The 27,654-nt window shown below is 54.9% G+C and overlaps 1 protein-coding gene and 1 long non-coding RNA gene across 2 annotated transcripts in view; one reads left to right on the forward strand and one right to left on the reverse strand.

The window, feature by feature from the left end:
- Positions 1-32: 32 nt before the first annotated feature.
- LOC100541939 (SMG6 nonsense mediated mRNA decay factor) overlaps positions 33-27,654 on the reverse strand; it is a 77,724-nt gene continuing 50,102 nt past the window's right edge. Inside the window, 3 exon segments of the mRNA XM_031556395.1 lie at positions 33-1,183; positions 3,081-3,257; positions 24,869-25,070. Of these exon segments, the coding sequence (XP_031412255.1) occupies positions 416-1,183; positions 3,081-3,257; positions 24,869-25,070 (1,147 nt within the window). The 3' untranslated portion in view covers positions 33-415.
- LOC109370612 lies at positions 25,631-26,220 on the forward strand. The gene is made up of 2 exons (XR_002120885.2): positions 25,631-25,880; positions 25,962-26,220. It is a non-coding gene; the product is annotated as an uncharacterized LOC109370612 (long non-coding RNA).

Genomic DNA, 27,654 nt, shown 5'->3' on the forward strand with positions numbered 1-27,654 from the left:
ATCTGAAAAGGTTGGGGTGGGTTTGGAAAAGTGAAGCGCAGTGGTTCTGGGCCCGGCGCCAATAGCCGGAGGGTACACATGTGTGCGCTCTCCCAGTAGGGCCTTCAGCAGCCCTGTTTTACAACCACCTCGGCACACACTGCAGAGTTCACGCATATGGCCAGACAGATGTGTCTGGCTTACGTTCAAGGCTGGAAAATGAAGAATTATGGAAGTGAAGGGCCCTGGGCATTAGAGAGGGCGGAGGTGAGGGGGAGGGGAGCCAGGGAGAATTTTCCTCTGCTGAGAAATCCTCATCTGGGCCACGAGGCTGAAGGAAGAGGGGCTGCGAGCGGCGAGGCGGCCAGCAGCGTGCATGTCAGCTCTCTCTTAAAGCAACAGAAGGCACTGCTGGGCAGCTGCTCCCCAGCTCGCTTCACAGGCTCCCACTGGGAGATGTGCTAAGATTAGGCCAGGGCCAGCACAGCATCACCTGTATCCCGTCTGTTTGTCCCCATAACGATGGCAACGCTTCGCAAGCAGCGCTCTGGCCGCGGCAGCCATCCGCAGGCTGTTTTTCCCGCTGTTGGCTCCCACATGAACTCTGCCGTTCACGTCCCACCCTCTCCCCAGTCTGCCCGTGCCCTGCTGCATGGGAAAGCCGCCTCCTCACTGAGCCCTGGGGCCACCGAGCTGCTGTCCCAGCCCGGGACAGCCTGCTGCCTGGCACCCGCTGCACTGCAGCCACCAGCAGGAGCTCTGTCAGCACTGCAGGGAGCGCCAGCAACTCCATGAGAAGCGCTGTGCAGCTCCTTGTGGGCTCCTGGAGGCCCAGCATGCTCAGCCCAGGCACTGGGAGGGCAGAGCTTACCCCGGGGTGGTTCAGCAATGCTGTTTGGCTCTGTGCTCTGAAAGTGCAGCTGGGTTTTGCAGTGGGACTAAGGGACATCCCAAGAAACCTTAAACAAAGCTGTGTACACCCAGCACAGTGAGATAGGATCAGCCCAGGTACAAAAGTAAAGCAGTTCCTCAGCTGGATGTGGGCCCATCCTACCTGAATCTTGTCCTGCCGACGCTGCTGCTCTGCCACCTTCCTGGCCAACGCTTGCTTCTTGGCTCGGAGTTCCTTGATGTCCATCTCTCCTCCACTGCCTTCAGCCTCTGAGTCATCTTCAAATGCCTCAATCCTCACATCATCTTCCTTCTTCCAGGAAATGTACAAAGACAAAAACAGGACAGAAGTGATTGTAAGGGATGCTGGCGGCAGGGGCTGTGGTTCTCCCTCATCTCAGCACACAAATCCCCACCCATTACAGTCTGTCCCACACTGATGGGAGACTATTCCTAAACCTTTAAAAGAAGCAATCAACACAAATACATGGCATACATGCAGGAAAATGAGACACAATGGAATGGAGCAGAGATGCCAGACACGAGGCAGGGCAGGGGCAGCCCTGTTAAAACTCTGTTCTATAAGCAAACTGCCTGGTGTTGGAAAACTCTTCCCACGGCCCTGAGTGACTCACTGATGCTTTACAGGCTTCAGCTCTGCGAGGTAGGAAGCACGGTATTTAGGGAAATAGCACTTTGCCTGGCACATCCCTGTGAGAGGAGGCTATTGGTCTCCACCTGCCTGCCCTGCAGCCACGACGCTGCTGCCTTGCTTGAGGGCAGACACATGTGGAGCACCTCAACAGATCTTGAGATGATCCCGAAAAAGAACAAGAGAGCACTGCTACCCAGAGCAGGCTGCCACGTGTGGGCAAGGACCTGCAGTCTTCATTTCGGCAATCCCAGCACCGCTCAGTTGCACGCTCAGTCCTTCCACCCAGAGCCATGCACATGCCTGGCCACAGAACCAAGCGCTCCACTCTGCTTGTGACTTCTGAGCCCTGGGAAGGAGGAAGAGGGAGCCCTCGGGCTCACTTCCCTCTCTGGGACAGCCTGGACCACAGAGGATGGGGGATGCTGTGAGGCACGTCGGGTGCAGATCCGCTGTGGTTTTTCGGGTCGGGCTCTGCTTGCCAGGGCTCAGGGCTGGTCACACTGGCAAGCTGGGAGCTGCCTTGTGCTCAGACCCCAAGGAGGAAGCTCCAGGGTTGTGCAAGGAAAGCGCGGAGAGGTTCCCACAGCCACGTGGAGGCTGTGGTTATGGAGCAGAAACAGGAGCGCATAGCCCTACAACAGAGAGCAGTGCCCCTGTCACCTTGGTGGGACCTGAAGATCCCAGATGTTACGTGGGCTGCAGTGTCAGCATGAAAACCTCCTGAGCAGCCTCCAGAGGAGGACAGGGGTCTGGGACTCCAGGGTCCCCTTTACTTGTGAAAACACCTAAAATTCATGCCCTGCTCAGCCCCAGCCATTCACTGGGAGTGACAAGGAGGGTCCCCATGGCTGTCAGCCTCATGGGGCACAGGGGACACACATCACAGGCCACCCAGTGGAGGCAGCGGGCGATTCCCTCGGCACTGGGAGGAGACTGGGAGTTGGGTGGCTCTGCCCCACACCGCTGTTTCCTCAGCCTTTCAAACTGCAAGATGAAACACAAGAAAAGAGTCAACCTGCAGCGCGGCTGGCAGGGCCCTTAAACACACACATGGATCCTGGAGCGAAGCAAGGCCTACAGGAACAAGCAAGGGCAGAAAAACAAGAGCTGAATTCCTTAATCACATCAGGATGTGAGAGGCAGGGGAGGGACGGGGCGCCAATGTCAGCTCTTCCTGTACGTGTGCTGGAGGCTGGAGCCCGGGCCTCTGCTGCAAGCAGCTCCACGGCTCTCAACTCGATCTTGAGGCTGAACCCTGACGCTCCCTCGCCCACCTCCCCTCCTGGGAGGGGCGTTCAGGCCAGGCCCCCCCTGCACGCAGTACCAAGCAGCATCTGGAACTCATAGCAGCACGGAAGACAGAGGCTCAGGGCCCGGGCTGGCAGCAAAGGGCACGAGTAAAGCACGCTCGAGGGCCCTGCACTATTTGCCCCCCCCGATTCTCCCCATAAAATGCACATGCAGCTATAAATAGTGGGAGCTGTGGGGCAGGCAGAGGCTGGGCCCCACTGGGGTGATTCTTCCTTCGCTGAGGCGCGCTCTTCCCGCACGGTACCTGATCTTCCAGTTGTTTTCCCTCTTGGCTTCCCATTTCCTTTCCCATGGCGTCTGGGACGGGTGCCACTGACACATATTTTCCACCCTTGAATGCCAGCAAAGGCTCTTCTTGTCCACAAAGGGCTTCCAGGAAATACTTCAGAACTGTGACCCTCTTGCAGTCGGCTGCAATAACCTGTGGGGTGAGGGCGAGGGGGTTGGGGAGAGGGAAAGGAAAACAAATTCAGTGCAAAGGGGAAGCAACAGGCAGAGAGGAGCACGGGGGCAGAGAGCCCTGCAGCACATGGAGGGCACTGAGTTGTTTGGGGTCCCCTTTGCCTTACAGATGGGGATGAAAGGGATTTGCCTAGCGTCCCCAGGGAGGGATGAATGATGCAGTCAGTCCTTACCGTTCTGTTTTTGCTCAAATGCCAGCACCCCCCTAGCTGAAAGCAGGAGAGAGGGATGCAGGTGTGGGGCAGGCGGGCAGGGGCATGAACACCAGCTCCATCCCGACCCCATCCTGCAGGCTGGCCCCACAGGCCGTTAGGCGAGCCCTTGTCAGGGAGGCTGGGATGGATCTGGCCAGAAGGAAACTCAATAGCTCAGGTAATTATCCATTTATGAGGCTCTCAAATGGAGTTTCCAGAGCACAGGAGCACGGTGCCTCCGTGGCCTTTGCCTGTGCCTCCACCATGACCCTCCTCATCCCCCATCGCCGTGGGGCTCCACACCTGCAGTCTGCTCCTCCGGTGCTTCCTGCTGCCTGCAGTCAGCCATGGGGAAGCAAACGGAGCCTGGAAGTGTCACCCACTCTGCAAAATTCACATTCATGCCTGAGAACCTTCTGCTGCAGTTCCCACCCAGGGCAAAGCAGGCTCCAGACCCCATCCCCAGCATCCCCACTGACTCCTAGGTGGAGCAGACCCCATCCTTGGGACACCCAGCAGGGCACTGCCAACCCCGGGTCACCCCATGCTGGGTGGGGACGGGGACAGGGATGGGGACAGGCAGGGGCTGGCAGTGTCCTGCAGCGCAGCACCATGCTGCCGTGAGAGGAAACTTCTGCTCTTCCACAATGCTGCCAGTTTCCTCTCCACGAGCTAATTTTAACCACCGCGTCGCTGCCGTGCGTGTCAAAGACCTGACCCTGCTCTGACCTGCAACCTCCCACCCCAGTTACTGCCCACACAAGGCACCTTTGGAGCAGGCAGCAGAGTGCTTGGAGCTGCCCCATGCCTGCCCCTAAAAAGGGTGCCCTACAGGACAAGGTGAGGTGGGAATGGGACTGTCCCCTCTGTGCTGCGTCCAGCCTGGAGTGAGCCCAGCGAATGTCACAAAAGGAACTTTTCCATCCTCCTGGCACTCCTGTAGGAATGGTTCTGCCACGGGGAAAATCCAAAGGGAAGAGAAAAGAATGGTTGTCATGGGAAACACCCCCTGTGAAAGCTGCTGGCTGCAGCGGCCCCAGGGGAAGTGGTGGAAACCTCATGGCCAGGTTCACCCTCAGCCGGATGGTAACAGCACGCAGGGAGCGGCCTGACTCAGCCAGGGCAGCTCCAGCCTGGGGTTTTCCAGCTCTGGTGACTGCAGTTCCCTCATGTCAAAGGTGCTGGGATCATCCCTGCCCACATGGGTACGGCCACAGGGACCCACCTGTGAGCATTTGTGCACCGTGGGGCGTACAGCAGCAGCAGGGAAAGGGATGCAGGAGAGGTCGATTGCTCCCGAAATAAAATAATTGCACTTAGCTTACGACCCACGAGGTTTTCACGTAAGCTCCCAATGTCCTGCCAAGCCGGTGCAGCCCGATGCTCCAATTCAGATCATCTGCTAAGGGAGCAAAGAGCCCAACCGAAGGCCCATGACATAATGCCACAGCAACTTGTCTCATGAACACATTTTTCCAGCCCACATGAACGAAAAACAGGCACCGAGCGAACGCTCCACACATCTCCATCACGTGTGTGCCGGGACCGTGCCAGAGCCCCGGGGCTGCCTGCCTGGAGCCAGGCTGGGGTGCTGGGAAAGGAGTGACCCACCAGTGGCAGCCAATGGCAGAGCGTGACATGCCACCAAACTTCCCGTTTCGGTGTAGAAACGTGAGTGCCACGTTCCCAGAACCACGGGGATAGTCATGGGGTGCACAGCGTTAGCTCCGCGCTAGCTTAAGGGAGAGCTCAGCAGAGCCACCAGGAGCTGTGCGCGCTCTCCCAGAGCTGAATCTGAAATGGAACGGCGCTGATGCATTTGGTGATGCTGCCGTGACACCTCGGCCCCATGCACCCTTCCCCCTGCGAGCGAGCAGCCAGCCAGCAGGAACCGAAAGCCTGGCTCCGTGTCGCCGCCGGGTATTAAAATAGGGCTGACACGCACACAGCAGCTCTCAAAGGAAAACCGAAACCGAGAACTGCTGAAGTGGGCCGGTGCCCTCCGACGTGACCCGGGTCGGTTCCTCTGCGGTGCCTCTCGGGGCCGCGTGGGACCTGGGGCTGCGGTGGTGCTCGGTGCCAGCGCTGTGTCACCCGGCTGTGTCACCCGGCTGTGCCTGGAGGTGCGAGGTTTCTAATCTGACCCCAGATCAGACACGCTAACCGCAGGCTGGTGGCACGCCGAGACGGCTCGTTAGTGCTTCCAGCTCCTGGCTCACCCGTTAACGTCCCCGATCATTGGGCAGGACGCAGCAGGACGCACATTAACACGCTCGCTGCCCGTACAGACACACCAGGCTGCTGTGTTTGAGTCCTCTCAGGACCCTGTGCTCGTGGTGCCTCCAGGTGAAGCTGAGATCGGAGTCTCCTGGAGGACTGGGTCTGGGGGAACACGTGCACCTGGGGTGCCACGGAGCAGCCCCGTTCCTGCTGGGGGTCAGAAGCTCAGCATCTCCCTGCAGCCAGGCGAATCGCTGCCTTCAATTGGCTTTTACAACTTGTTAATTTTACGCAGCGTCCTAAAGAGCAAATAACTGTGAAGCAGGAATGCAGCTCCTTCAGCTGCATTTAGCCTGAGGAGCTGTGGCAGCTGGGCCAGCTGCTTGGGGACCGCAAGGACTGGGACGTGGAGGGCTGCTCCCACCGTGCGCTCACTGTGGGGTGCTGAGCTTTGCTTGGTGAAAGCCTGGACTCGGCATGCACAGGAAGCAGTGGTGCTGCAGAGGGTTTGCTCAGAGCTGCCGCTGCCACTCAGCATTCCTGAGTACAAAGGGGAGAAGGGGAGACACCAGCATGTCCCAGCAGCAGGAGTCTGAAGGAGAAAAGGACAGGAGAAGGCTGAGTCACAGCACAGAGAGGTCCCACATTCAGAGACTGGAATGGGTCGGGACCAGGAGGACAGAGCCAAACCTGTGATCCAGCATGGGGATAGTGCCGAATTTTGCCACACTGACTTAAGCACAGCTTAGTTAGAGTGAAGTGGATGATCTATGTCCAAACCAAGTGAGCCCCAAGCAACCCAAACCATGCAACGTATAACAAACCAGGTGAAACATCCACACAAACCCCCCGAGCATCACAGGGCTGAATGCCTCCCGGTACCCCATAGGACCAGCTTGGAGCATGCAGGCAGCACAGCAAGCAGCAGGAAAGCAAAGAGAAACGGTGGCTTTGCACCACCTCCTATGGGTTTGCACAAAAGCTGTGCTGGGTGTAACCCTGTTGTACCCCAGCTCTGCCTCTGCTGCCAGGATGTGGCCCCACACTCAGGTCACAGGGGTTTGACCACCTGGGTAGGACTGAAGCACCCTCACAGCCCGGAGCAACGCTCACAGCTGGGTTGCACCCTGGTTTCTGCAGCTGAGGGCTTTCAGCCACAGCTGCTCTCGGCTGATTTCAGCTGACCCTGCAGACAGGCTGGGAGCACACGTGCTCCCAACAGCCCCTCTGCAAAGGTCAGGAACATGGGGCATGCCCACCAGGAGCATCCAGAGCTGCCAGGGCCAGTTCACCCTCCCTGGCTGGCACCTAGTGGCCGTGGGGCAGGAATACAGACGGAGTTTTCACTCATCTAGGCCGAGAGAAAATGAAAAATCCAAATGGAGAACCCACACCACTGCAGGTCTTCTGCACCCTCAAACCCTTCGTGCCGTGGCACAGCCTGGCAGTGCCCTACACATGGCTCCTGCAGACCCCAAACACAGCCAGCTCCTTCCCCTCCTAGGTCACACCTTGCGATGGGGTTGGGGAAAGGTGTGCATCCCAAAATGCACCCAAGGGTACCGCAGAATCCCTTGTGACTACAACAATTCCTGCTGGAAAAGTCAAAGCTCCATAGCCCTGGAGAAGAAAGTTTCCAATGGGTTCAAAGCCTTCGGCTTTTGCTGATGTTTGGAAGATGCCATGATGTGCTCACTTGTTAGCATGACGCCTCTGGGAAAAGCCTGCAGGGATTTCCATGGGGGAAAACGCTCACATCTCCTCCTATAGCCAAGTGCTCCAGTGCCACACTGCCACACACTGCTTTGCATGGTGCTGGGAACTCCCCCGGCTGGGGGGAGCACCTGGGGCATTCCTGCTCTTTGGGGTCTTTGAGCACAGAAGAACTGCAAAATCACAGCTTTCCACCAGGCAGGTGAAAACACCAAGCAGGGACAACATCAAGCCCTGTACATCTGCCCCCAGACCAAGATCCCACACTACGGGAGGAGGAAGGCACGATCCCTATCACACTGAAGCCAATGTGGCACCAACTGAGACCACGGACTGAACTCCCTGCTGCAAGCTTCCAATCTTTTCCTTTTCAGGGACGGAGGGAATTTATTTCCTCTGCCATTTCAGAGGATGCCTGCCTTGCCAGAGATTGTTTTGCAGAGTTAAGAGAGATAAGAAAGTGGTTAGCAGGCGCTTCGGTGGAGGAAGGGAGGATTGCTTAGTAAGGGAAAGGGGACTGCTCCGAGCTGCTGGTGGCCATAGCCATGCATGGGCTGCAGGAAGAGAGCTGCCAAGAGCTCCCTGCTCCAGAAAGCTCTGAGGATGCTGCCCTGCAGCCCTCATCCAGCACCTGGGCAGCACCCAGCGTGCACCATGCAAAACCAATACCTGCCCTCCGCGGCACGGAGAGAGGAGAGGGAAGGGTGGAAGGTTCTGCCTCACCCTGGCAGAGCGACGGCGAAGCCCTTTCTGGGAGTTTGCACAGCTTATACATTCTCCATGCAGTTCCTGGACGCCTTCCATCGCAGATGAGAGTTTTATGTCGAATTTTAAGTTTGACCACAAATATTTAAACTTCCTTGGACCACAAATGCTGTATCTTCTTTGTGGTTGAGTTGGCACTGATGGAGTATTTACAGATCCCTGGATGTCTGTCTGTCATTTAAATATCTCACAGAGGTGCCAAAGGCTGCAGAAGAGGAGGGGGCTCTCAGGCAGCCCCCCCAGATCCGTTCCCCCCCCTGGCCCCCAGGCTCAGCAGAGCTGTACAGGGCACAGCCTGAGCCATCCCATACTCGCACTCCATTAAGTTTGCTTTTCAGAGAATGTCATCTGAGATCCCACTGCAGCTTCCCCAGCTCCTTACCCTGCTTGATATTTGAACTGGGATGAAAGCCTTAGGAATTTTCTCCTCTTCTTTTAGGAAACTCGGGATTTCTGAGGCTGCAGGAGGATTGTTTGAATGAGAACCACTAAAACCCCCCCAGGCTGCCCCGCTCCCACCTGGCTGCTGGGGTTTCACTTCCTCTAACACGAGTGGTTCTCAGAGGGTCACAGTCCAGAGCTGCTGAACTGGGATTCCACTGTAGGGAAACTGGCCGGGGTGGGCAGTCTCGGTGGTAGGAACACAGGAGAAACACAACAAAAGGAACACCACAAAGGTTCCTCCTAAGCACCCCGAGCCAAAGAGCTCAGAGCCGCCCTTTTGCTGTGCTGGATGAGGAGCTGAGGATGCTTAAGCACACATCTTGAACTCTGCATTAACATGAGCACGCCTGGACCCAGGCTCCACGTTGTTCTACTCTGCCAAGTTGTGTGTGCTTCATTCCTTCAGCCCTTTTAAGCGTAGGACACAATTTGGATGCTCAGCCCACTGATTTTAAGAGAGCTTTTGAACACGAGATACGTGCTCCTGCAACGCTGCCTCCATCACCACTGCCATCCTCAGGAACCCAGGGCAGGAGCTCAGCAGTGCTGCTCACATCACAGGGTGCAGCACTCCAGCTGCCCTGCATGAGAAGCGACTTCAGGAATGGAAGGAGAAGCAGCTCTGCTTTGAAATAACAAGCAGGCGAAAGCCACGTGAGCAGGGAGCAGCCCCTCTGAGTGTCAGCTGCCACGAAATTCCCTTGAAAACAGAGGGGTGGGGACACGGACGCAATGCAATGACACCAGAGGAATGCCACCGCAGCCCGGAGGTATTGCAGTGCTGGGGCAGAGAGGGCAGCAGCTCACACCACAGCCGCTGCAGGGAGGGCTGAAGCTGCACGTTGCTTCCCAGCCACTGAAGGTGATCCCAGTGATGTTGGAAGGAGCCGTGTGCCTCAGTGTCCTCCTCACTGTGGGGCTGCTCTGAGCATGCCGTGCTCCGGAGAGGTCACCTCGCACTGAGCCAAGCTCCAGCAGGGCTCAGCTCCTCGTACCCAGTGCTCTCCTCTTTTGGCACGTGGCTCAAACCTCTGAGCTGCTCACACACGTCGGGAAAGGAGCGATGGATCAGAACCGCAGCTTGGCAGCGAGAGGAAAACTATGCAGCTCTTCGCTGCGTCTTTGTTTTCTCCAAAGCTCCTCCTCCCAGGAGCGGGATGCTGAGCACAGAGCAGGGCCCCAGCCCTGAAACGGGGGAGCTGAACCAGAACAATAGGGTGGGGACTCTGGATGGGCCCCGACGAGTGGGGTGGGCTGGAGCGGGGGCACCGATCCATTCTTTTGACTTCATTCACACTTACAGCTGCGCTAGAGACATTTCCTGAAAGCACAGTAGGAAGAGAGGGGTATTCGCTCACTCCACCCTCCATCTAACGTTGTCCTTGCGATCCAGCCATGCACGGAGAGCCAATTCTGGCCTTTGGCAGAGCTGCAGGCCAGACATTACAAGCGCTGGTGTGAACAGAGCAGGTCCCCACCCGATGAGCAGCGCACAGACTTGGAGCGGAGCGGCCAGAAAAAAGAATGCAGGGAAACGCCGAGCGCTCGAGCGTGTCCTGAACTCCACGAGGAGGTGTCAACAGCAGCAGCACAGCGTTTGGCTTCAGGACAGTGAGAGGTGCAGCCACCAGGAATGGGAATTTGGAAGCGTTGGGCACAAGGCGGAGTCTGTGCCCTCTGGCACCCCAAACACCACGGCCACCAGCCCATGGCACGGCACAGAGCAGAGAACTGTGCGGCCCACGCTACCCTGGTGTGTTGTGATCCTACACGTGGAGGCTGAAGAAACAACTTTTTTTGTTTGTTTTCTTTGCTAGAAAACAAAAAAGCAGCCACTCTCCTTCTGTCAAATCCGGAGCTGCTCAGCCTGACTCACACTGGGCTGTCCTGGTCCCAGTGGGCTCCGCTGGTGGCACTGCGCACCTGGGGCTGGGACACCTCACCGCGTGCCTTAATGCAGCCCAGGAATTACTGCCCATTCAGCCTCCAAACCTCGGCCATTTTTGGTGAATCCTCAAATAAAATAATAATAATTAAAAAAAAAAGGAAACTACAATTATGAGTATTATTTTTTCAAATGGGAAAAGTATTTCTTTCATTCTCCCATAACACAAACCCAGCAAACACGAAAAACATGAACCCAAACCAAAGCTCAGACATCACATCTGGGGAGAGACCAAGCATGGAAAATTTTAATCCAAAGGTTAATGTTTGGGAAGTTCCGAGTGTGTGAAAAGAGGGGTTAGATGGGTGCTGCTCGAGCAGTTGTTGCCGCCAAGTGGCGGCTTTCAAACGGTGCCTGCCTGCCCCAGCCCAAGCTCTGGGAGTCACGGGCTAAAATAGAAAACAACTGAAATCACTGCAAGCAAACAAACAGTCAGATCAGATGCTGGAAAAGCCAAGTGGGGCGGGAGCCAGCAGCACGGAACGCAGCTCGAGCGCTGTGACTGCACACAGCCTCCTGGCTCATGCTGGTAATGACACCATGGCAGCGGTGTCCCCTGAGCCCTCCTGCACCACGTCCAGCTCCGAGGTGGCCCTGCAGCCCCGTGCCTTCCTGTCCCGTTTGTCATCTCCATCCCTGCTGCTGTCGTGGGGCTCTGCCACCCATCCGCAGTGCCGGGTGCCCTGCAATCTGCCCTCTGCTTTCATCACTTCCTGCTTCCCAAATGCCTTTGTCTTCATCTTTGGCATGAGATGATGCCCTTTCCAGGCTTCTCTTTCCAACACCAGAAATCCTAGCTGCCTTTGTTAGGGGCAGGGCCACGCTTGTGCAATGCCACGTCTGCTTGCGGGGCCGTATCAGCAAACACAATAGCCAAAAGGCTCTGGGAGTTCAAGCATCGCGTCCTCCCACACTTAACTAAACACAAAGCGAAGGGACCACATGGCTGCGAGCACCAGGTGGGTTGGAGCCTGCTCCCCAGGGGTGGGAAGGACAGCACAGCACCATGGGCGTGAGAGCATCCGGCACACTGCTGGATTTACGGCACCCGGAGGGAGGCTTCCTGGGATCGGGGCAGCAGTGAACACAGCCCTCCTGCCCACGGGATCTTCTCTCCAGCACGTGTTTGCCAAGGGAAGAGCTGTGCTGTGCCACACATCACGTGCCTACGCTGCCTGCTGCACCTCCTGCATCCATCCACTCTGGGGTAAGCTGGTTGTGTCTCCATTGGAGTGAGGCACAGTAGTGCACCAGGAGAGCTGTGATCCTACCACCGTACCAGAGCACTGCCACCAGCACCTCCTGGAGGTCCGCAGAGCTGCTCAGCAGCCCCGTGCCTTCGCACCAGGCTACCCACAGCTGAACTGATGGGGTTTGGTGGCAATGATCATAGAATTATAGAAACATTACAGTTGGAAAAGACCACCAAGATCATCAACTCATCACCGCCATGGCCACTCATCAAATCACAGAGCCGTAGAATCATCAAGTTTGGAAAAGTCTGCCGAGATCACGTCTAACCATCAATCCATGACCACCATGCCCACTCACAGAACCATTCAGGTTGGAAAAGACCTCTCAGATCCCCAAGTCCAACTCCATCCCACTGTCACAGCGCCCACTGACCATGAGCCTCGGTGCCACATCTCCGCGGTTCCCAACAGCTCCAGGGATGGTGAATGATGCTAAACCAGAGAAAGCACAAAGCTGTTGGAGGTGTCAGACACAACTGGGGCTGCTGGGGAACGCTGGCCAGAGGAAGGCAGAGGGAGAGCAGTGCAGTGTTAGCAGATAAGCCAGGGCTCAGCCCGGGGTCATGCTCACCCATGCGTGTGCCAGCACGCTCCGAGTCCCAGCGTGGGACGCTCAGGCTCCTCCAGCTGCCCATGGAGCAACGCTCCTGTGCTGCAGCCCTCCAGCCAAGGGGGAAAATGTAATCAGAGCAATTTCTATTAGCAAGGATGTAAGGAGTTGGAACCTCTGGGCTGTCTTTTGACAACTAATTAATTACCAGGTAGCATCCCCTTGAAGCTGCCAACGCAGCGCGCACAAGTTGCAGCACGATTTGGGGAGAGAGATGAACTTTACAACAAACTGTAGAATTTTACTTCATCTTCCGCCACCATCTGAGATCCTGAGGGAACGGGAAGGGGTGGCAAGAGGCAAACTCCAAAGCCATCTGGGATCATCATTAACTCATTCACTCGCGGCCTCTGAAACAAAATGCCGATCACGTCGAGCTGCAGCGCGGAGCCAGATGGGGGCTGCTCTCATTCTCAGCTTCTTGAATGCTCCGGTGCCAACTCCTGCACACGGCTGCCCACCCCCTTGCAGCCCATCCCCTCAGGTCCCTCGTTCTGGCAGTCAGGGCAGTCAGCCTTTGGAGCTATTAGCAGCAGAGAGTGCAATTCAAACGGCTTTAGGTGACGCGTTCTTCAATAAAGGCAACAAAAAGGAGTTAAGTGAAGAAGTACGTGAGCAAAGCAGAGAAAAGCAGAGGGACTGAGAGGCTGCTGCTGAGAAAACCTGTATGGGAAATCATAGAAAAACCCCACAGTGGGAAAGGTTTTAGCCCAAGGGGCAACACGTCCTGGGGCTGAGCTCCCTGCACCACACATCGCTGCCTTAAAACCCCTCCCTGAGCTTGGGTCTAAGGGAGCCAAACCTCAAAGTAGCCCCGGGTTGTTCCCAGAGCGAGGACGCAGCAGGGCAAAGGCTATCCGGGCTGCAGAGGTCACAGCAGCGGATGCCTCTAAGCACTGCCATGTGCCAAGCTCCAGACATTTCATCCAAAAAAAGATGCAGTCCAAGCAGCGGGCAGCTCGGGATCAGGATGTGTGACCTGCGGGAGCGCTGACGCCGGGCAGGCGGAGATAACACGAGAGTCCTGTGGCAGAACCCTGGGGCCTGAACTAGGGGACAAGGCTCAGCAGGCAGGGACAGCTGGGGACAGTCACCCCAGAGGCTGCAGCGTGGGGTGACGGAAGCCACCAGCAGCGGGGCTGCCTTCAAGAGACGCTCTTCCAATTGCAGTTCTGCCTCACCACCCCAATTCGTGGGCAGCTCCTAGGAGCAGAACCCTCCACCACTTCCCCCCAGCCACCGGGAAGGACAGCCACAGGTCATCTCACTCAGGTGCAAATGTTTCAGGCTAAGCCAAAGCATTTCTTTCTCTTTTTCAGACTTACTTGATGTAAGTCCAAAAACTGCAGTGACATCAAAGAGCCCATTGAGTAGATCCCCTCCAGAAACACACAGGGACTTCACCTCCTCAGTACAAACACAGTTCCCCTGCAGACTTCCTGGGAACAGCTGAAGCAGCGCCGCACTTCAAAAACCAGCCTGCACATCACAGGGCTGGGGAGGAGCTCGCTCCTGGCCCCGGGTTGTCGACAGCCATGTGAGAGCCCACGCAGGATCTCACACCAAAGTGGTCTTAGAGCTGCGGGGAATGAGCTTAATCCCCATAGGGGTGAAAGCAGAGGAGGACAGGAGCCCCATGAAGCCTAGAGGGAAGGATGGAGGAAGGTTCAGCTGATGGAGCGCTTTGCCCCTCCTGGAACTGATTACTTGAGCAATGCCCCAGAGTCACAAAGAGGGTTCCAACCAGCAATGGAAGAGTGTCTTCTGCCGACACGTGGCAACTGCTGGCCCCGCTGCAGCAACCAGCTTGAGTTTGCTGCCCGTTGTGGTGTGGGGTCAGCCCCACAGGGATGGAGGGACCCGCAGGAGCAGCCATGCAGGAGATGCACTGCATCCTGCCCCGAGTGGGACTGATGTGCAAATAACGAGAGAAAGATGCGGGGCGAGGGCGGGTTAAGGAGATTAGTCTGGGGCACACTCTGGGAGATACACAATGTTAAGTATGAGGGCAAAGGAAATGAAAGCTGGAAACTCAAACAGAGTGAAGAATCCAACCCCTGCCTGGGCAGGAAGTTTACGCTCTGCTTCTAAATATACATGTTTTTAAATCAACAAGCTTTCTTGTTCCTCAGCGCTGCCGTACCACTATCAGAAAGGAACACCCAAAAGCAGTGCCAGGCTGAGCCCAGCAAGTTGCCCATCTCCAGCAATGAGATGGGAGCAGAGAAACCCCATCAGATGTGGATCAGGGTGCCCGGTGCCCAGCTCAGCTCCATGAGAAGGAATGGGAGTACCAACCTGTGAGCAGGACGCACTGCTCCTTCCCTTCCTGCTCTCTGGCCACCACATCCAGGCTCAGCAGTCAGATAGTCACATATTTTTTTAATTTGATATAATTATCTCCTAGAAATTACTGTACACAGCCTCTTGGGATCTAAAGCAATTAAGTGAAGATAAATTTCTTTCATGGAGCAAGCTGTCAAAGGATGAAGCAATTTCATTCCCCATTTGAAGTGGAAGCTTTGGGTCATGCATGGTTTATTTGAAACAATGCCATCACCTAAAGCTGCTGATCTTATCTGTCTCCCTCTGTCTCTCCATTTCAAACTGCTGAAGATGTGCAGCGTGGCACTGCCTGAAGTGATGACATCTGGCAGCAGGCCAGCTGCAGAAACACGCTGCTCCTCCCCGAGCCCGAGTGCAAGAGGCCAAGCATTCCTATTAAAAAGGGGGAAACCGAGGTGAAAGCTGGGAAGAGCTGAAAAGCGGGAATCCTGCCTGAGGGAACGTGAGCCCAGTGAGCTACAGAAGAGGAGAGAGGTGCCCGTGGGGAGGGAGGATCTGCCCCAGGGATATGGGAGCACACGGAGCATCCCTAGGGGTGACACTGTGCCAGGTGTCCCCTCCTGATGTGGTCACCCAGAGCAGCAGTGGGGATTCCACCACTATGAGATTCAGGCTCTGTGTCCATGCATTGCCAGGACATATGTTCTAAGTCTAGCCAAAGTTCCAGCAAATTCTCTCCTCACATTTCACCAGCCCAAGATGTTTCATTTTAGAAAAAAAACAAAACAAACCAAAAAACAACACACAGCCCAACACATAAAATAACTCATTTAAATAAATCATCCTCCCAACTGGTGGCTTTTATCCTGGAAATGGAAAAGGGAAGGATGTGGAGCAAAGAGCGGCTTCGCCATCTCCATGCGTGCAGCACTGAAAGTGCTCAGATCCAGCCACAAAGATGCTCAGATCCCAACTCTAAACCTCATGGGACACAAGGATCCACCAAGCCAAACTCTGTATCTTTACACAGCCTAAAGGTGCCACCCTGGCAGCTGAATGACCTTCCCCTGCCAGGCAGAAAAGGGCTGAAGGCATCGAAAGGAACAACAAGGAATGGATCTCAATGTCCTCCTTCGTATTTCTGCAAAATCACACATGGAATAGGCTCTGTGTCAGCAAATCCCACCTTCTTCCATTCACACACATAAATCTTAATTCCTTCAACAATAATGAGCTCTATCATACGTACTGCATCATTTACACTTGAGATAAACAGAGAACCAAACTGTAAATCCATTCTGTTGCCCAGGAATGGAGCAACCGGCCACGTGGTCAGACCTCAGTGCACACCTTCATCTGTTTGTATGTGCACCCATCTATCCCCAGCACAGTTTGGAGAATGTTTTTCAGAAAGCCAACCAAATAGACAGAAACGGATGGTTATTATTGTCTCTCTTTGTGATACGGATTCTCACAAGTGCTACACAGTAGGAAAAATGCTTCACGTAAAATGCTCGTGTGCAAAACCTTAGGGTACATTTTGTTCATTCTGAAAAACTACGTCCCTTAACCTATTTTTTAAGTCAACATATGCAAATATATTACGGGGGAAAAAAAAAGAAATGATCTGAATTAAACACCCAGCATTTTTACTTTCCTTGCCTGTGGTTACTTGCCTACGGGTGGGAAGAACCCAAAGGCTCTGCGTGACCCTTCCCTTCGTTCTCCCTCATCCTAAGGGACAAGGGTGGCCTGGGGTTGAGGCACTGGCCCCAAGTGCTGGGTATCAGGGGCCTGTTCTCATCCTGAAGCTGATGCTTCCTGTGGGACCCAGGCCGGTCCCTCAGCCTCGTGTACCTCTGCTGCCAATCCTGAACGAGGAAATTGCTTTTCCTTATGCTGCAACGTGTTGTGGAGATACGTTCATTAATGCCTGGGAAGCGCTTAGGCTTCAATGACAGCAAGAAAAGAAACAGTAAATAAGACCACAGTCATATCTTGTCCTGATTTGGGATGGGACAGCAGGACAGGACATGGACATAACCCACCAAGGGCGTTGGGTTCTCCATCCTCACCCAGGCACAGCCCCAAACAACGCACCGCAATGGTGGCAGGCAGCCCCTGAGCTCAATGACAGAGGTCACCTTCCGTCTCCCTTAGAGACAGAGTAGATCCCCATCTGTTATTTGGGCTGACCACTCCCTGAATTCCACTCAGTCTACTGCTCTGGCAAGCTTCCCAGGATGCAGATCTTTCTTATTCAGGATAACAATGAGGAGTTAGTAATTGGGGCTTTTTTCAGGTTTCCTGAGGTCCCTCCAATAGCTGCGTTGGTGGATACCACAGCCACTACCTTCTTCTGCAGGGAAGTTTTAAGCATTCTGCTTGGTCAGAAACACAACAGAGATATGCCACGAAGCTACAATGGGCCGAGGGCTGAGCTGGGTGACTGAGAGCCAAGTAGGAGCACACAGGATCATAGAATGGTTGGGTTGGAAGGGACCTTAAAGATGACCCAGTTCCAACCCCTGCTGTGAGACGACTGTCACCCAGCTCAGCCTGCCCACAGCACCTCCAGGGATGGGGCACCCACAGCTTTTCCAGTGCCCATCTACCAGGCAAGGCACAAGGCAGAGGCAGGCAGAGAGCCAGGCCCTCCTGCAAGAGTAGAAGCACAACGTCAAGTCTTGCAGCAACCACAAAAGAGTGCCTCAGCTGCAGCCACGCTCCATGCCCAAGGAACGGCTTGGCCAGCCGGAGCAGCCTCTCCATTTCCTCCAGCTTTCTCTGGGCAGCAATAAGAGATGGCTCATTGGGAGGAGATCCAGCATTAATGGTGCTTTAATGAGGCCTTTCAATATACTTACAGACTAATCAGCAAATTCCAAGAGGTTTGAACTCTAATATGTCATTCTGCATACACTGCAGCCACGGTGAATACCTTTTTCATGGCTGGGGCCGTGCGCTGCTGGGCCTGATGCCCTTCCCAGCCGTGGCTTTGTGCCACATGGGTGCTCGTGTGGCCGAAGCAAGGCTGTTACCTGCTAAAGGACCCAAAGCAAACACAACCCTTCCCATTCTCACTCATCTCTGAGGTCACCGCACCGACGCTGGCTTTGGGAGCACGTGCTCTGCCAGTTTCACGAACGGGACATTTCCTGTGTCCCAGGAGCCCGCACCAAACCTCCGGAGGCAGCTCCGAGGACAAAGGGCCAAACACAAGTTTTCCATCTCATTACATAAACCTGGCCTGGGGACGACAAAAGCCAAAGATGCTCAACAACGAGCGTCATCTGATCTGCACAGAAAGCTCCAGCACGGACTGAAGGCAGGCATGGGACAAGGCTGATTTATTCTGTCAGTCTGCGCCTTGAGCTGAAGATCACATCACACTTCCAGAAAACACTTGAAAAAAGCCTTCTGCTGACACCACAGCCGAAGGGAGCAGCACTGCACGCATGCTGGTACGCGTGCACGGCTCACACCCACCAGCATGACTCCCTCTGAGGTGACACGATGCCCAAAGCGCCGCATCCTCCAGCAGCAGGGCTGGCAGCGTCTGCCCTTGGCCCCGGATCACAGCTCGGGGTCCCAGCAAGCAGCTCGCTGCCCCAGCACTGCATACGAATGGGACAGGAGGAGGAGAGAATCCCCAGAGATCACGGCGCACAGGATTTGGTGTGGATTCATATCTGGTCAACAGAGGTCTTAAAATGTCAGGGTGAACAGTAGGGCAGTCCTGGCGGGGAAGCTTGCTTGGGCTTAACAATAGTGACCTGGACAAAGAAAACCTTTACTGATCAAACCCGCAGATTAGACACTGGCTCCTGCTCGCCCCCGTTTGCCACCAGACAGAAAGCTCAGACCGTGTCCGCTCGGACTGTGCCACTCTCGGCCTCTGGAAGGAGGCTGAGCGCCGTCAGCACGTGATCCCACGGGAGCAGTCACACGAGATGGATGTGCCACCTCCGTGCCGCCTCCCCCTGCACCCCCACCTCCAGATCTGACGCATACACCCCGTGCTCCTCTTTAAGCAGGAGCTTCGGACCCCCTCGTCCCTCCCAGCAGCTCAGGGTGTTCAAAGCAGCTTGCTGACAGACAGGCAGGTGTGCGGGTGACAGCGGCCACCTCCCCGCTCGCCCTCCCCAGCGCAGCCCCAGGCACAGCACGGGGGAGTACTGCGAGCCCAGCTGTGACATTTCCTTTCACCTATACCTGTACAGCTGTTTCCTACAGGGCTGCAGCCTCGAGTGAGATGTGTGAGGCTTCTGTAGGTGCTTGGGAACAAGATGGAACAGAAACGCTTCACACCTGGCCCCAAAATTACAGCACGCTGGAACGGGGCCAACGTAAACTGGCAGAGTACCAGTTGCAATGGACATCAATTAAGAAGGCTGTCATCCTCAGACTGCAGGGTTTGCTTTTTGCGATCTGCACCGCTCCTTAAGCCTTCAGCAGCACCAGCGCTGGAGTTTTCCAGATGGGATCATTTCCCTCAGATTCCACTCACTAGATTTATTGCAGCTTTTTTTTTTTTTAACGAGATCTTCCGATCTTCCCCCTCCTCCTTTAAGAGACTGAACTATTATTCCACATTGCAGATTTCTCCAGGGCTGTATTCAGCGTCCTTGCGCTGTACGAGTGCTTGTTTGCAATGAGTTCCCTTTACCTTCAGCTGGAGAAAAGAGTTTTAAAAATACGCTCGAACTTTTTTCTGCCTTAACAGTGACTGCCAGCCAAACCCAAAGGCTGAGTGACCACAACGTGCCCTGCACAGCCCCAGGAGAGCAGCAGCAGTCCCTGGGACAGCATGCAGCAGGGAAGGTGGAGGTTGGGATGGAGCCCATCTCCGACCCCAGCAGCTCCTGCCCAGTGCCCACTGTTGGTGGCAGGGATGCTCGTTTGGAAAGGCAGACAGGGACGGAAGGAGTTTTTCAAGGATGACTCCTCCTTGGACTCTCCCGCTTGGGGCTCCGGTCTCTGCTCACAGTTTCCCTTTTCCTCCCTGGACTGAGCTCTGAGCTGGAAGCTCTCACTCTCATGGGCTGAGAGCATTCTCCTGCCAGCTGGAGGGGAGAAGCTCGAAGGTTATGGAATGGGAATATGGAAAGGATGCTGAGAAAACAGTTACATTCCCTCACCGGGGTTTTCTCTGTGCTTAGGAAGAGTCTGTGCTCTCTGACTCCTGGTCTCACTACTTTTCCTCTTGCCTTGCAAGAAGTCCTCCCCAAATCACTGTAAGGCCACCGCTCTGATATGGCATCCAGCCTTGGAAAGGACAGAATGTTGGGTCTGTGGAGGCATGGCAAAGCCCAGCCACTCTGACTGCTGCTCCTTCTGGACCTTTAAACCTGGGGCTCCCTGTCCAAGAAGCATCACACACACTACTACACATTGACAAGAGATATCTTAAAAGCCTGAAGAAGACCGAAATACTGTAAATACGTTGAGTAACAAGAAAGGACTAATTTTAGCCCAAGCCTATAATTAAAGGATCCGAAATAGCTCACCTACAACATAGCAGGTCACCAAATCTAGAGCTTGATGGGGAAACTAGAGAGAAGATAGAATGTCAACCATCCTTTAGGTGGAGAGTGCAAAGGAAAGAGATTTGTGTGCTGCGAAGAGGCACTCTGGACAGGTGAGTGGTGCAAACAGCAGGAAGCAAGAACTTGTGAAACAAGAACCACACCGAGCGTGCAAAGCTCAGAGGAGCTGTGCAGGACCTGATTTCCAGGGCTGGCACAGCACAATACGGAATATTGCTCATAATTTCTCAGAGCCTCTCAGCTCAGGGCTTTAGATTGCCTGGAGAGATGAGGCAGGGCTCAGACGAGCTGAGTGGTGAGTATCTGAGACAGTCCACTGCACACATGAGCATGCACATGAGGGGAAAAAAAAAGTGCCTCGCTGTTTCAGAGGAGGGAACCACAGTGACTAGCCCTATAAGCATACGTATTAATCATGCACCGTCTGGTTTTAATCCACACACTGCTGATCCTGCGTCTCACTGTATTGTTATCAGGGGAAGGAGTATTTCTCCTCAATCTTATTCACCAGCCAAAAGCCTGAAAATGCAAAAAACACATTTGTGAAGTGCCTTCCCAAGGACCCTGGGCCCCGGACCTGGTGAGCTGGGGCTGCTGCCTTTTTATTGGCGTTTAAAAACCTTTTATTAACGTGTGTCAGGGCTGGGGGAGGAGGGAGAGGCTCAGATTTCAGGACCCCCCATGCAGGGAGGTTTATTGTGGGAAGGGACATTAACACTTTCTCCCCCATGTCTCCCTGCTTGGGGAATGGGGCAGAGCTGCCTCTGGGCCGGGCAGCTTTCAGAGGGGGATGCTGAGCACAGGAGGAACTTGCAGGGTTGCAAACAATGAACGATGCCACCGAGGACCTCCCTACTGCACAGCCTTCCTGCAGCCCTGCCACCAGCACTCCGGAGACACTACACAGCAGGATGCTCCCCAGACACCAGGATGAGAGCTGAGGAATCCAGGACGTGCCCCACATTCCCAGGAACGTACCCAGAGCAGACCCACTCCCAGCTCAGACACAGCGCTGCCTGGCAAACCCACAGCCATCACCTCTTCCTGCAGCCCAGCTCAGCCACGCTGCTGCTCCATGCTCTTGCAGGGCACGATGCTGGGTGAGTTTGAGGCCCTTTTACCATGGGCTCCCATTACTGGCAGCGTTTCTTTCGGCTGTGAACGCTGCAGACGCAGTCTGACAGCCCAGGCACCAGGCTGCATAGTTTGCTGTTGACTGGTACATTCGGTGGTGTTCCATCACACAAGCTGCAATGGATATCTGCCCAACATACGCCCAGGAAAACATCACCAAGTTATGTTCACCCCAGAGACAGCTTTTGTTGGTTACAGCCTCAATGACAGTGCAGGAGACGACGGGAAGCTCTAAGTATCACACTGGCTCCAGCAGGAATCCTAACGCACAGCTTCATGGCAACGAACGGAGTCAGAACATTTTCACTCAAAATAAGAGCCAGGCCAAATGCTCAAAAACTTGCTGAGAAACTCTGGCTGAATTGTGCACTCCATCTGCTAAATGGGTCACGGAAAACAAAAAGAAGTGGGAAGCACAGTGTTTTGTCCTTTACAGCTTACAAAACAGCCATCCTCTTGGTGGAGCCAATAACCTCACACCATTTTAAGCCCAATACTCTCCACTCTTGCTTTTGAACAGATTCCCTTCCCCTGAGTTTTCCCAAATTCATTGAGAAACTGCAGTGCAAAAGTATCAGTAAGCAAGGTGAGATTGGTGCAAAGAGGAAACGGTCTCTTCCTAGCCATGCAGGCGACAGGAGAGGTAGCACAGCAGCTTCCCAGAGCCACTCTGGTACACCAGAATTCTCCTCCCAGCTCCCAGCACATTGACAACACAAAGAGCAGAACATTGTCTGCCTCTCTGGCGAAGACCTGTTGTGAACACAGCGTGGAAACTGGGCCAACCCTGAGAACACGAAAGCAACCAGGTGCAGAAAAATAACTCTTGCTAACCAGCAATGTAAAATCGGCACTGAAAAGAGAGTTCTTGCTGCACAGAAATACCATTTCTCACCTGCTTGCAGCTTGGTCAATCAGGAACAGACAAAAGCACACAAACAGGAAACTTCCTGCAACACGACTGGACTGCTGCAGAGTGAGGTTTTGCCTGGGCTGTGCACACTGAGAGGGCAGGGAGCAGAGTGGGAGACTGAGGACTGCACTCATGGATCCTCTTGTTAAGTTGAACCGAGGTCCTGAACTGCAGGAAAGTGCAACACAGCCGTCACAGTGCTGTCATTACACAACTGCTCCCACTCCAGTGCCTTTTCTGCAGCATTACCAAATCACATCTAATGGGGTAGGAAGGTTCAAAGAGGTTACTTTGCTACCAAGGCAGCTCACCTCCACCCAAGCTGTACGAGAAGAGCCACCCACCCTGCTTTTACAAGTCTCTTAATGCTGAAGAGATTCTACAACATCGCACAGAAGCCTACTTTCAAGTGCTTAACTACCCTAAGGAATGAAGCCTTTCCTCAAGCCTAATCTTCATCTATTTTGCTGCAATTTATGCCCATTCCTTCCTGCGCTGTTCAGCACAGAGCTGGAGGACAGCTTGTTCTCCTCCTTCCTACAACAGCCTTTTCTCCAGCTGAAAGCCGCATTTTCCCTATATTTTCTCTAAACTAAAATGCCCCAATTCTTTCAGCTCCTTCCTGGAAGTCAGGCTGATGGGTTCTCTGCTCCACCTCACCTGTCCCCCCACCCGTATTCAAAGGGCATACACACACCTGCTGCTTCACATTGGATCAAGAAGAGCCCCTGTAGCAACGATGCTTTTGCTCAGCACGGGCAGCGTTAGCACTGCTGGGTGAAAGGAACCCACCTGGGTGTGATGTGCCCGGTGCTGAGGCAGAGGGACCAGCAGGCAGCACAACACAAGGAGCACTCCACAGGGGCTCTGAGACTTGCACAAATTCCAGCCAACACCCCGACGTGCTGGGTGGGATCGCTGTTCTAATGTCAGTTACTTCAAACCAAACAAAACCCACTGAGGAGGCAAAAAAATAAAATGAAATCCTAATGCTGTGGACGGGCCAGGACATCCAAGCCTGGCTCCTTCTCTCTGGGATGTGCAATCTTCTCAGTGTAACTGATTCAGCCCCATCACACCCTGCATGGCTGCTGCTGCACTGGGATGGAAACCAGCTCCCACGGTTTCTTTATGAGGTGTTAGAATCAAAGGGACTCAAGACGGTGACAAATCTCAGCCCTGCAGCTCAGGTGCAGCAGGAGATGCTTCTCCTTTTTCACACACGTGAGCGCAAGTGCTTGGCAGGGCAGGTAGATGGCACTCTGAATGAACTGCTGTGTGGTTACAGCAGTCAGACCCTGGGGAATAACAGCTCCCTCCCACACGTCATGGGGCACAGCCCAGATCCAGTGCCTGGAGGAAGGAGCCCATGCATAGGGAGAGGGGTGATGGGACTGTCCCCAAAGGAACAACGCCACACACGGCGCAATTGTGCTACCTTAGGGCAGAGATGTGCTCGCTGTTTGACCTCTCCAAACACAAGACTTGAAAATCCTTTTTGCCAGTGACTTCCTAAACTAAAACGCTTCCCCAAAACTGGAAGGCTTTCAGTTTTAGTGGGGCTGCGGGCAGCACTGTGAGCACGGGCAGGGCAGACAGAGAAGTGAAAGAGAAATTCGCACCTCCTGGGTCCCCCCTGTGACAAAGGTCCTCAATTTCTCACGGTCATTTCAGGAAAATGTCAAGATGCGGCACATGGGAGCACGCACTGCCACTGTTACCAGCAGGCTCCCACCAGCCCTGCACCCCACTTCTCCTCCTACAGCACCGACTGCCCAGGGAAGCGGCACAGCAACACTGCTGCTGCTGCAGTTCTGCCTGCGAGCAGGAAACTGTTGAGAGCCACTCTCATCCTGCCGTGCCTCCGAGGGCGTGCAAAACAAATGCCATTGTGCCTCCTTCATCCCCCCCCTCCCAGGTTCAGGCACGGTATCAGCCCCCAGGTCCCTCCTGGCCAGGTGGTGGCAGAGAGCAGACCCCAAACCCCACATCAACAAGGGAACTGATTTCATTATTCTAAAAACAAACAGCCGAAGGAAAGTTCAGGCTAGAATGGGCTCCTAGAGCAAAGAAAGGAAAATAGAGAGCGGGCAGTGGGGAATGCTTCATATTCCTAAAAGCCTTTTGTACGTTAACACATGGTGTCTGCTTCTCTCTAGTCACCTATTTATCACTCTCCTCTTTAGAGAAGGAAAAAAGTCCTGGCTGCTTTCCTAAGGCAGAGTTTTGTGGCTGGGGGGAGGGGGAGGGTGCTTTAAGCATGATGCAAACCATTTGGAGTGCACTGAGAGCACTGCCAACACAAGCTGCACTATTTAAACAAGTGAGGAAATGATCGTATATACAACATGCCAGCGAGCACACACACACCAGAGGAAGTCGAGAGGGGTTTTCATGACACAGAGCTGGATGTCAGCGGCTGAAAGGTCGATATTTTCCCTTAACACCCTTCTCAATGACTTAATCGTGTTCCGTTTGCACAGAAAACTTCCCAAGAATAAAAGTCTGGAGGAATCGAGGGGGGATGTTTGGCCTACTGCTGACCTTGTCCGAGGTCCTCTCCACGTAGCAGGGCTCCTGGGGGGCGACCAGCAGGGGAACGAAGCCCGAGAGCAGCCGATCCTCTTCCAGGCTAAGCAGGGCAAGGTCGTCATCTGGGTCCTTGTACAAGGGCACCTCCGACTGATTCACTGCGGTCAGTATGTTACAGAAGTCAGCCAGCGTCGCCCACACATCTACTGAGACCCTGGGAGAACGAGGAGAGACGTGAGCAATTCGGGGCTGGAATGCATTGGGAGTTGCCTCGCGACGCTGCGGCGAATACCAGAGAGGTGAGACGAGGCAACGCACACCGCCCCGCACCGCGCCGCTGCAGCCGTGCCCACGGGGAGGGCTCTGCACACAGCTGCACTGGCACCGACCCCACAGGGCTCTCAGCCCTCCAACCGACCCTTCCTGCCCCCTGCATGGGAACGGCTCGGCCCTTCCCGCTGCTCTGCCCCACGCTGCACGCGGGAAGCGGTTCCCCAGCAGCCCCAGGGAGCCCAGCCCGTTCCAGCTGGGAGAAATGCCTCTCGCTGCTCTATTTCCAAGCCTGCTGGGAAGACAAACTCATCTTGCTGCGGGGGCAAAGGCAGCACTGGGGGCTGGTATTTGCTGCCAGCACGCGTTGCAGCCACGCTCTAAAGCTGAGAAAGTTTGCAGCTCAACCTCAGCCTCGTGGCATTAACTCGTGCTTTGCTTTTGGCCATGGTTTCAACGCCTGAGAGCGACCTGCAGAGCTGTCCCTGCACTGTCTCACCTTCCTTGGTAGCACCGTGGCCACGGGCAGCCCATTGGAGTGCATCCCCATCACACATCCCCGTGGCTTGGGCCATGCCAACTGCACGGCCCCAATTCTAGAAGCGCTTCTGGAGGGTTCTTTCAGCCTATGAGCTGGGAAGAACAGAGGAAGGTGGGGCAGCACCGAGAAGCACAGAGCAGCCAGCATCACCCATGGTGCAGCAGTGACCAAGGGCTGGAGGGAGGCCCCCCCCTGCTCTTTGAACTGCTCCAGGTGGACAGAATCTGCGCTCGGTTATTTACGGGAATCAATGTACCAGGAAAGCGCACTGAAATGAAACATCTTGTTTTCAAGAGCGTCCTGGGAGCCAGGCAGAATGAGCAGCCATTAATCAAAGCCCGGCACGTAATCAGCACACATGTAACGCAGAGTCGCCCACGTCCCCGAGCCAGCCCCAGCCAGCACATTGCAGAGAAGAGGTCCTTCAAAGCCCTCTGCACACAGACACCAGGAGCTGGGTTCATTCACAAAGCTCCATCGCTTGGCTCGGCCAGGTCTGGCTGTCAGAAATGTTTAAATATGGAAAAAATAAACAGTTGCAACACGTTTTTTCGGAGGGATCTGTCCGAGGCCCTTTGTGATGTAATGGGAAACGTTGCGTTTGTGCTACCAGCTGGAAAATAAACAGAGCTGCGAGGGTTAAAAGGAACTGAACTTTCCACGACCCCTATCTGCAAAAGAAGAAAATAATAAGAGGAATGATCCACTGCCCCACAGCCCTGATAGTTTATCCTCCGGCCCGGGCTGCAGAGACAAGCACCGGATGTGATAGGGCTGCTCTGGGCCACCTCCAAGGCGAGCTCTGCCCATGGGAGATGCGCAGGGCTTGGGAGGCTCAGCCCTCCCCCAGTGCCCTGCTGGCAGCCAGGCTGGGCTGCATGCACCCAGTCACATCGCAGGGCTGGGGCACAGAGCAGGGGCTGCGGCAATGGACGAGCTGCAGCGATGCACAGGCTGCTCCCAGGTGCACGGGGCAAGGATGGAGAAGAAAGGAACGCACTGCACGGGGGCCATCTCCCTCCTCAAGGTTCACTGCTTGTCCTGTGAGCTGACACTGTCAGCATCCTGCAGTCCCCCAGCCCTGGACCCTATACAAGCATTCCCCGTCACTTTATCCCCTTCATCTTCAGCTCCCTACAGCTTCGCGGGGCCTGGCCACATCTGTCATTTGGGCTGGATGTGTTAGGTTTCCACCCTGGGTTTTCTTCAATGCAACCGCAGTTCTGCTGTGGCGGGCAGCGAGCTCCCGCAACAACACAACCCCGAGCAGCCCGACAGCAGCCAGCACACACCACATTTCTGCACCTCTGACCATTTGCTGCCTCTCCCCTTGGTTCGTTTCCCCCTCCGCAGGGCAGCACCACCCCCTGAGGAGGGGTCCTAGCAGTTCCCCCGCTCTCGTTGGCCAAAGCCCTCTCCCTGCTGCCCCTTCCCAACACGCTGAGGCCACGGCTGAATGCTTTCTGACTCTGAGCCCAGCCCTGCAGATCCCAGAGCTTTTAAGCAAGGAAGCGAGGAGGGGGTGAGCGCGAGGTCTTCCTTCAGAACGGGGGGTTCATTCACTTCCCCACAGACGCATTTCCATTTGCTTATTCCACCAGGATGGGGGGGGGGGGGAAAGGAAAAAGAAAAAGAAAAAGAAAAAAAAAAAAGAAGTTAATTTCTTTTTTATTGCCTCAGGATTCCAGGTTTAATGTAGCTGTCAGTGCGAGCGCAGCCCAGCTGCACGCCGATGGGACGCGGCCCGGCCATGCACAAGTGCAGGCCGAGATGTGTGGCCAGGGCTCCAATGAGGACGGCCCCCACTTAGGATGATGCCCATAGGGCCTTAGGGGGGCACGTGGAGATGCACACCGAGGCCCAGAGCCCAAAGTGGGGCCCTCACACCCACCACCATCTTGGCCGGGGGGAGCGGGCTGCCTGGTGATTAATATCAAGTACAATGACCCCATGTTACAAGCCTGCGGGGGCCTGTGGAGGTGGCCAT

The sequence above is a fragment of the Meleagris gallopavo genome, chromosome 21 (genome assembly GCF_000146605.3).
Source record: "Meleagris gallopavo isolate NT-WF06-2002-E0010 breed Aviagen turkey brand Nicholas breeding stock chromosome 21, Turkey_5.1, whole genome shotgun sequence".
NCBI classification, from domain to species: Eukaryota; Metazoa; Chordata; class Aves; order Galliformes; family Phasianidae; genus Meleagris; species Meleagris gallopavo.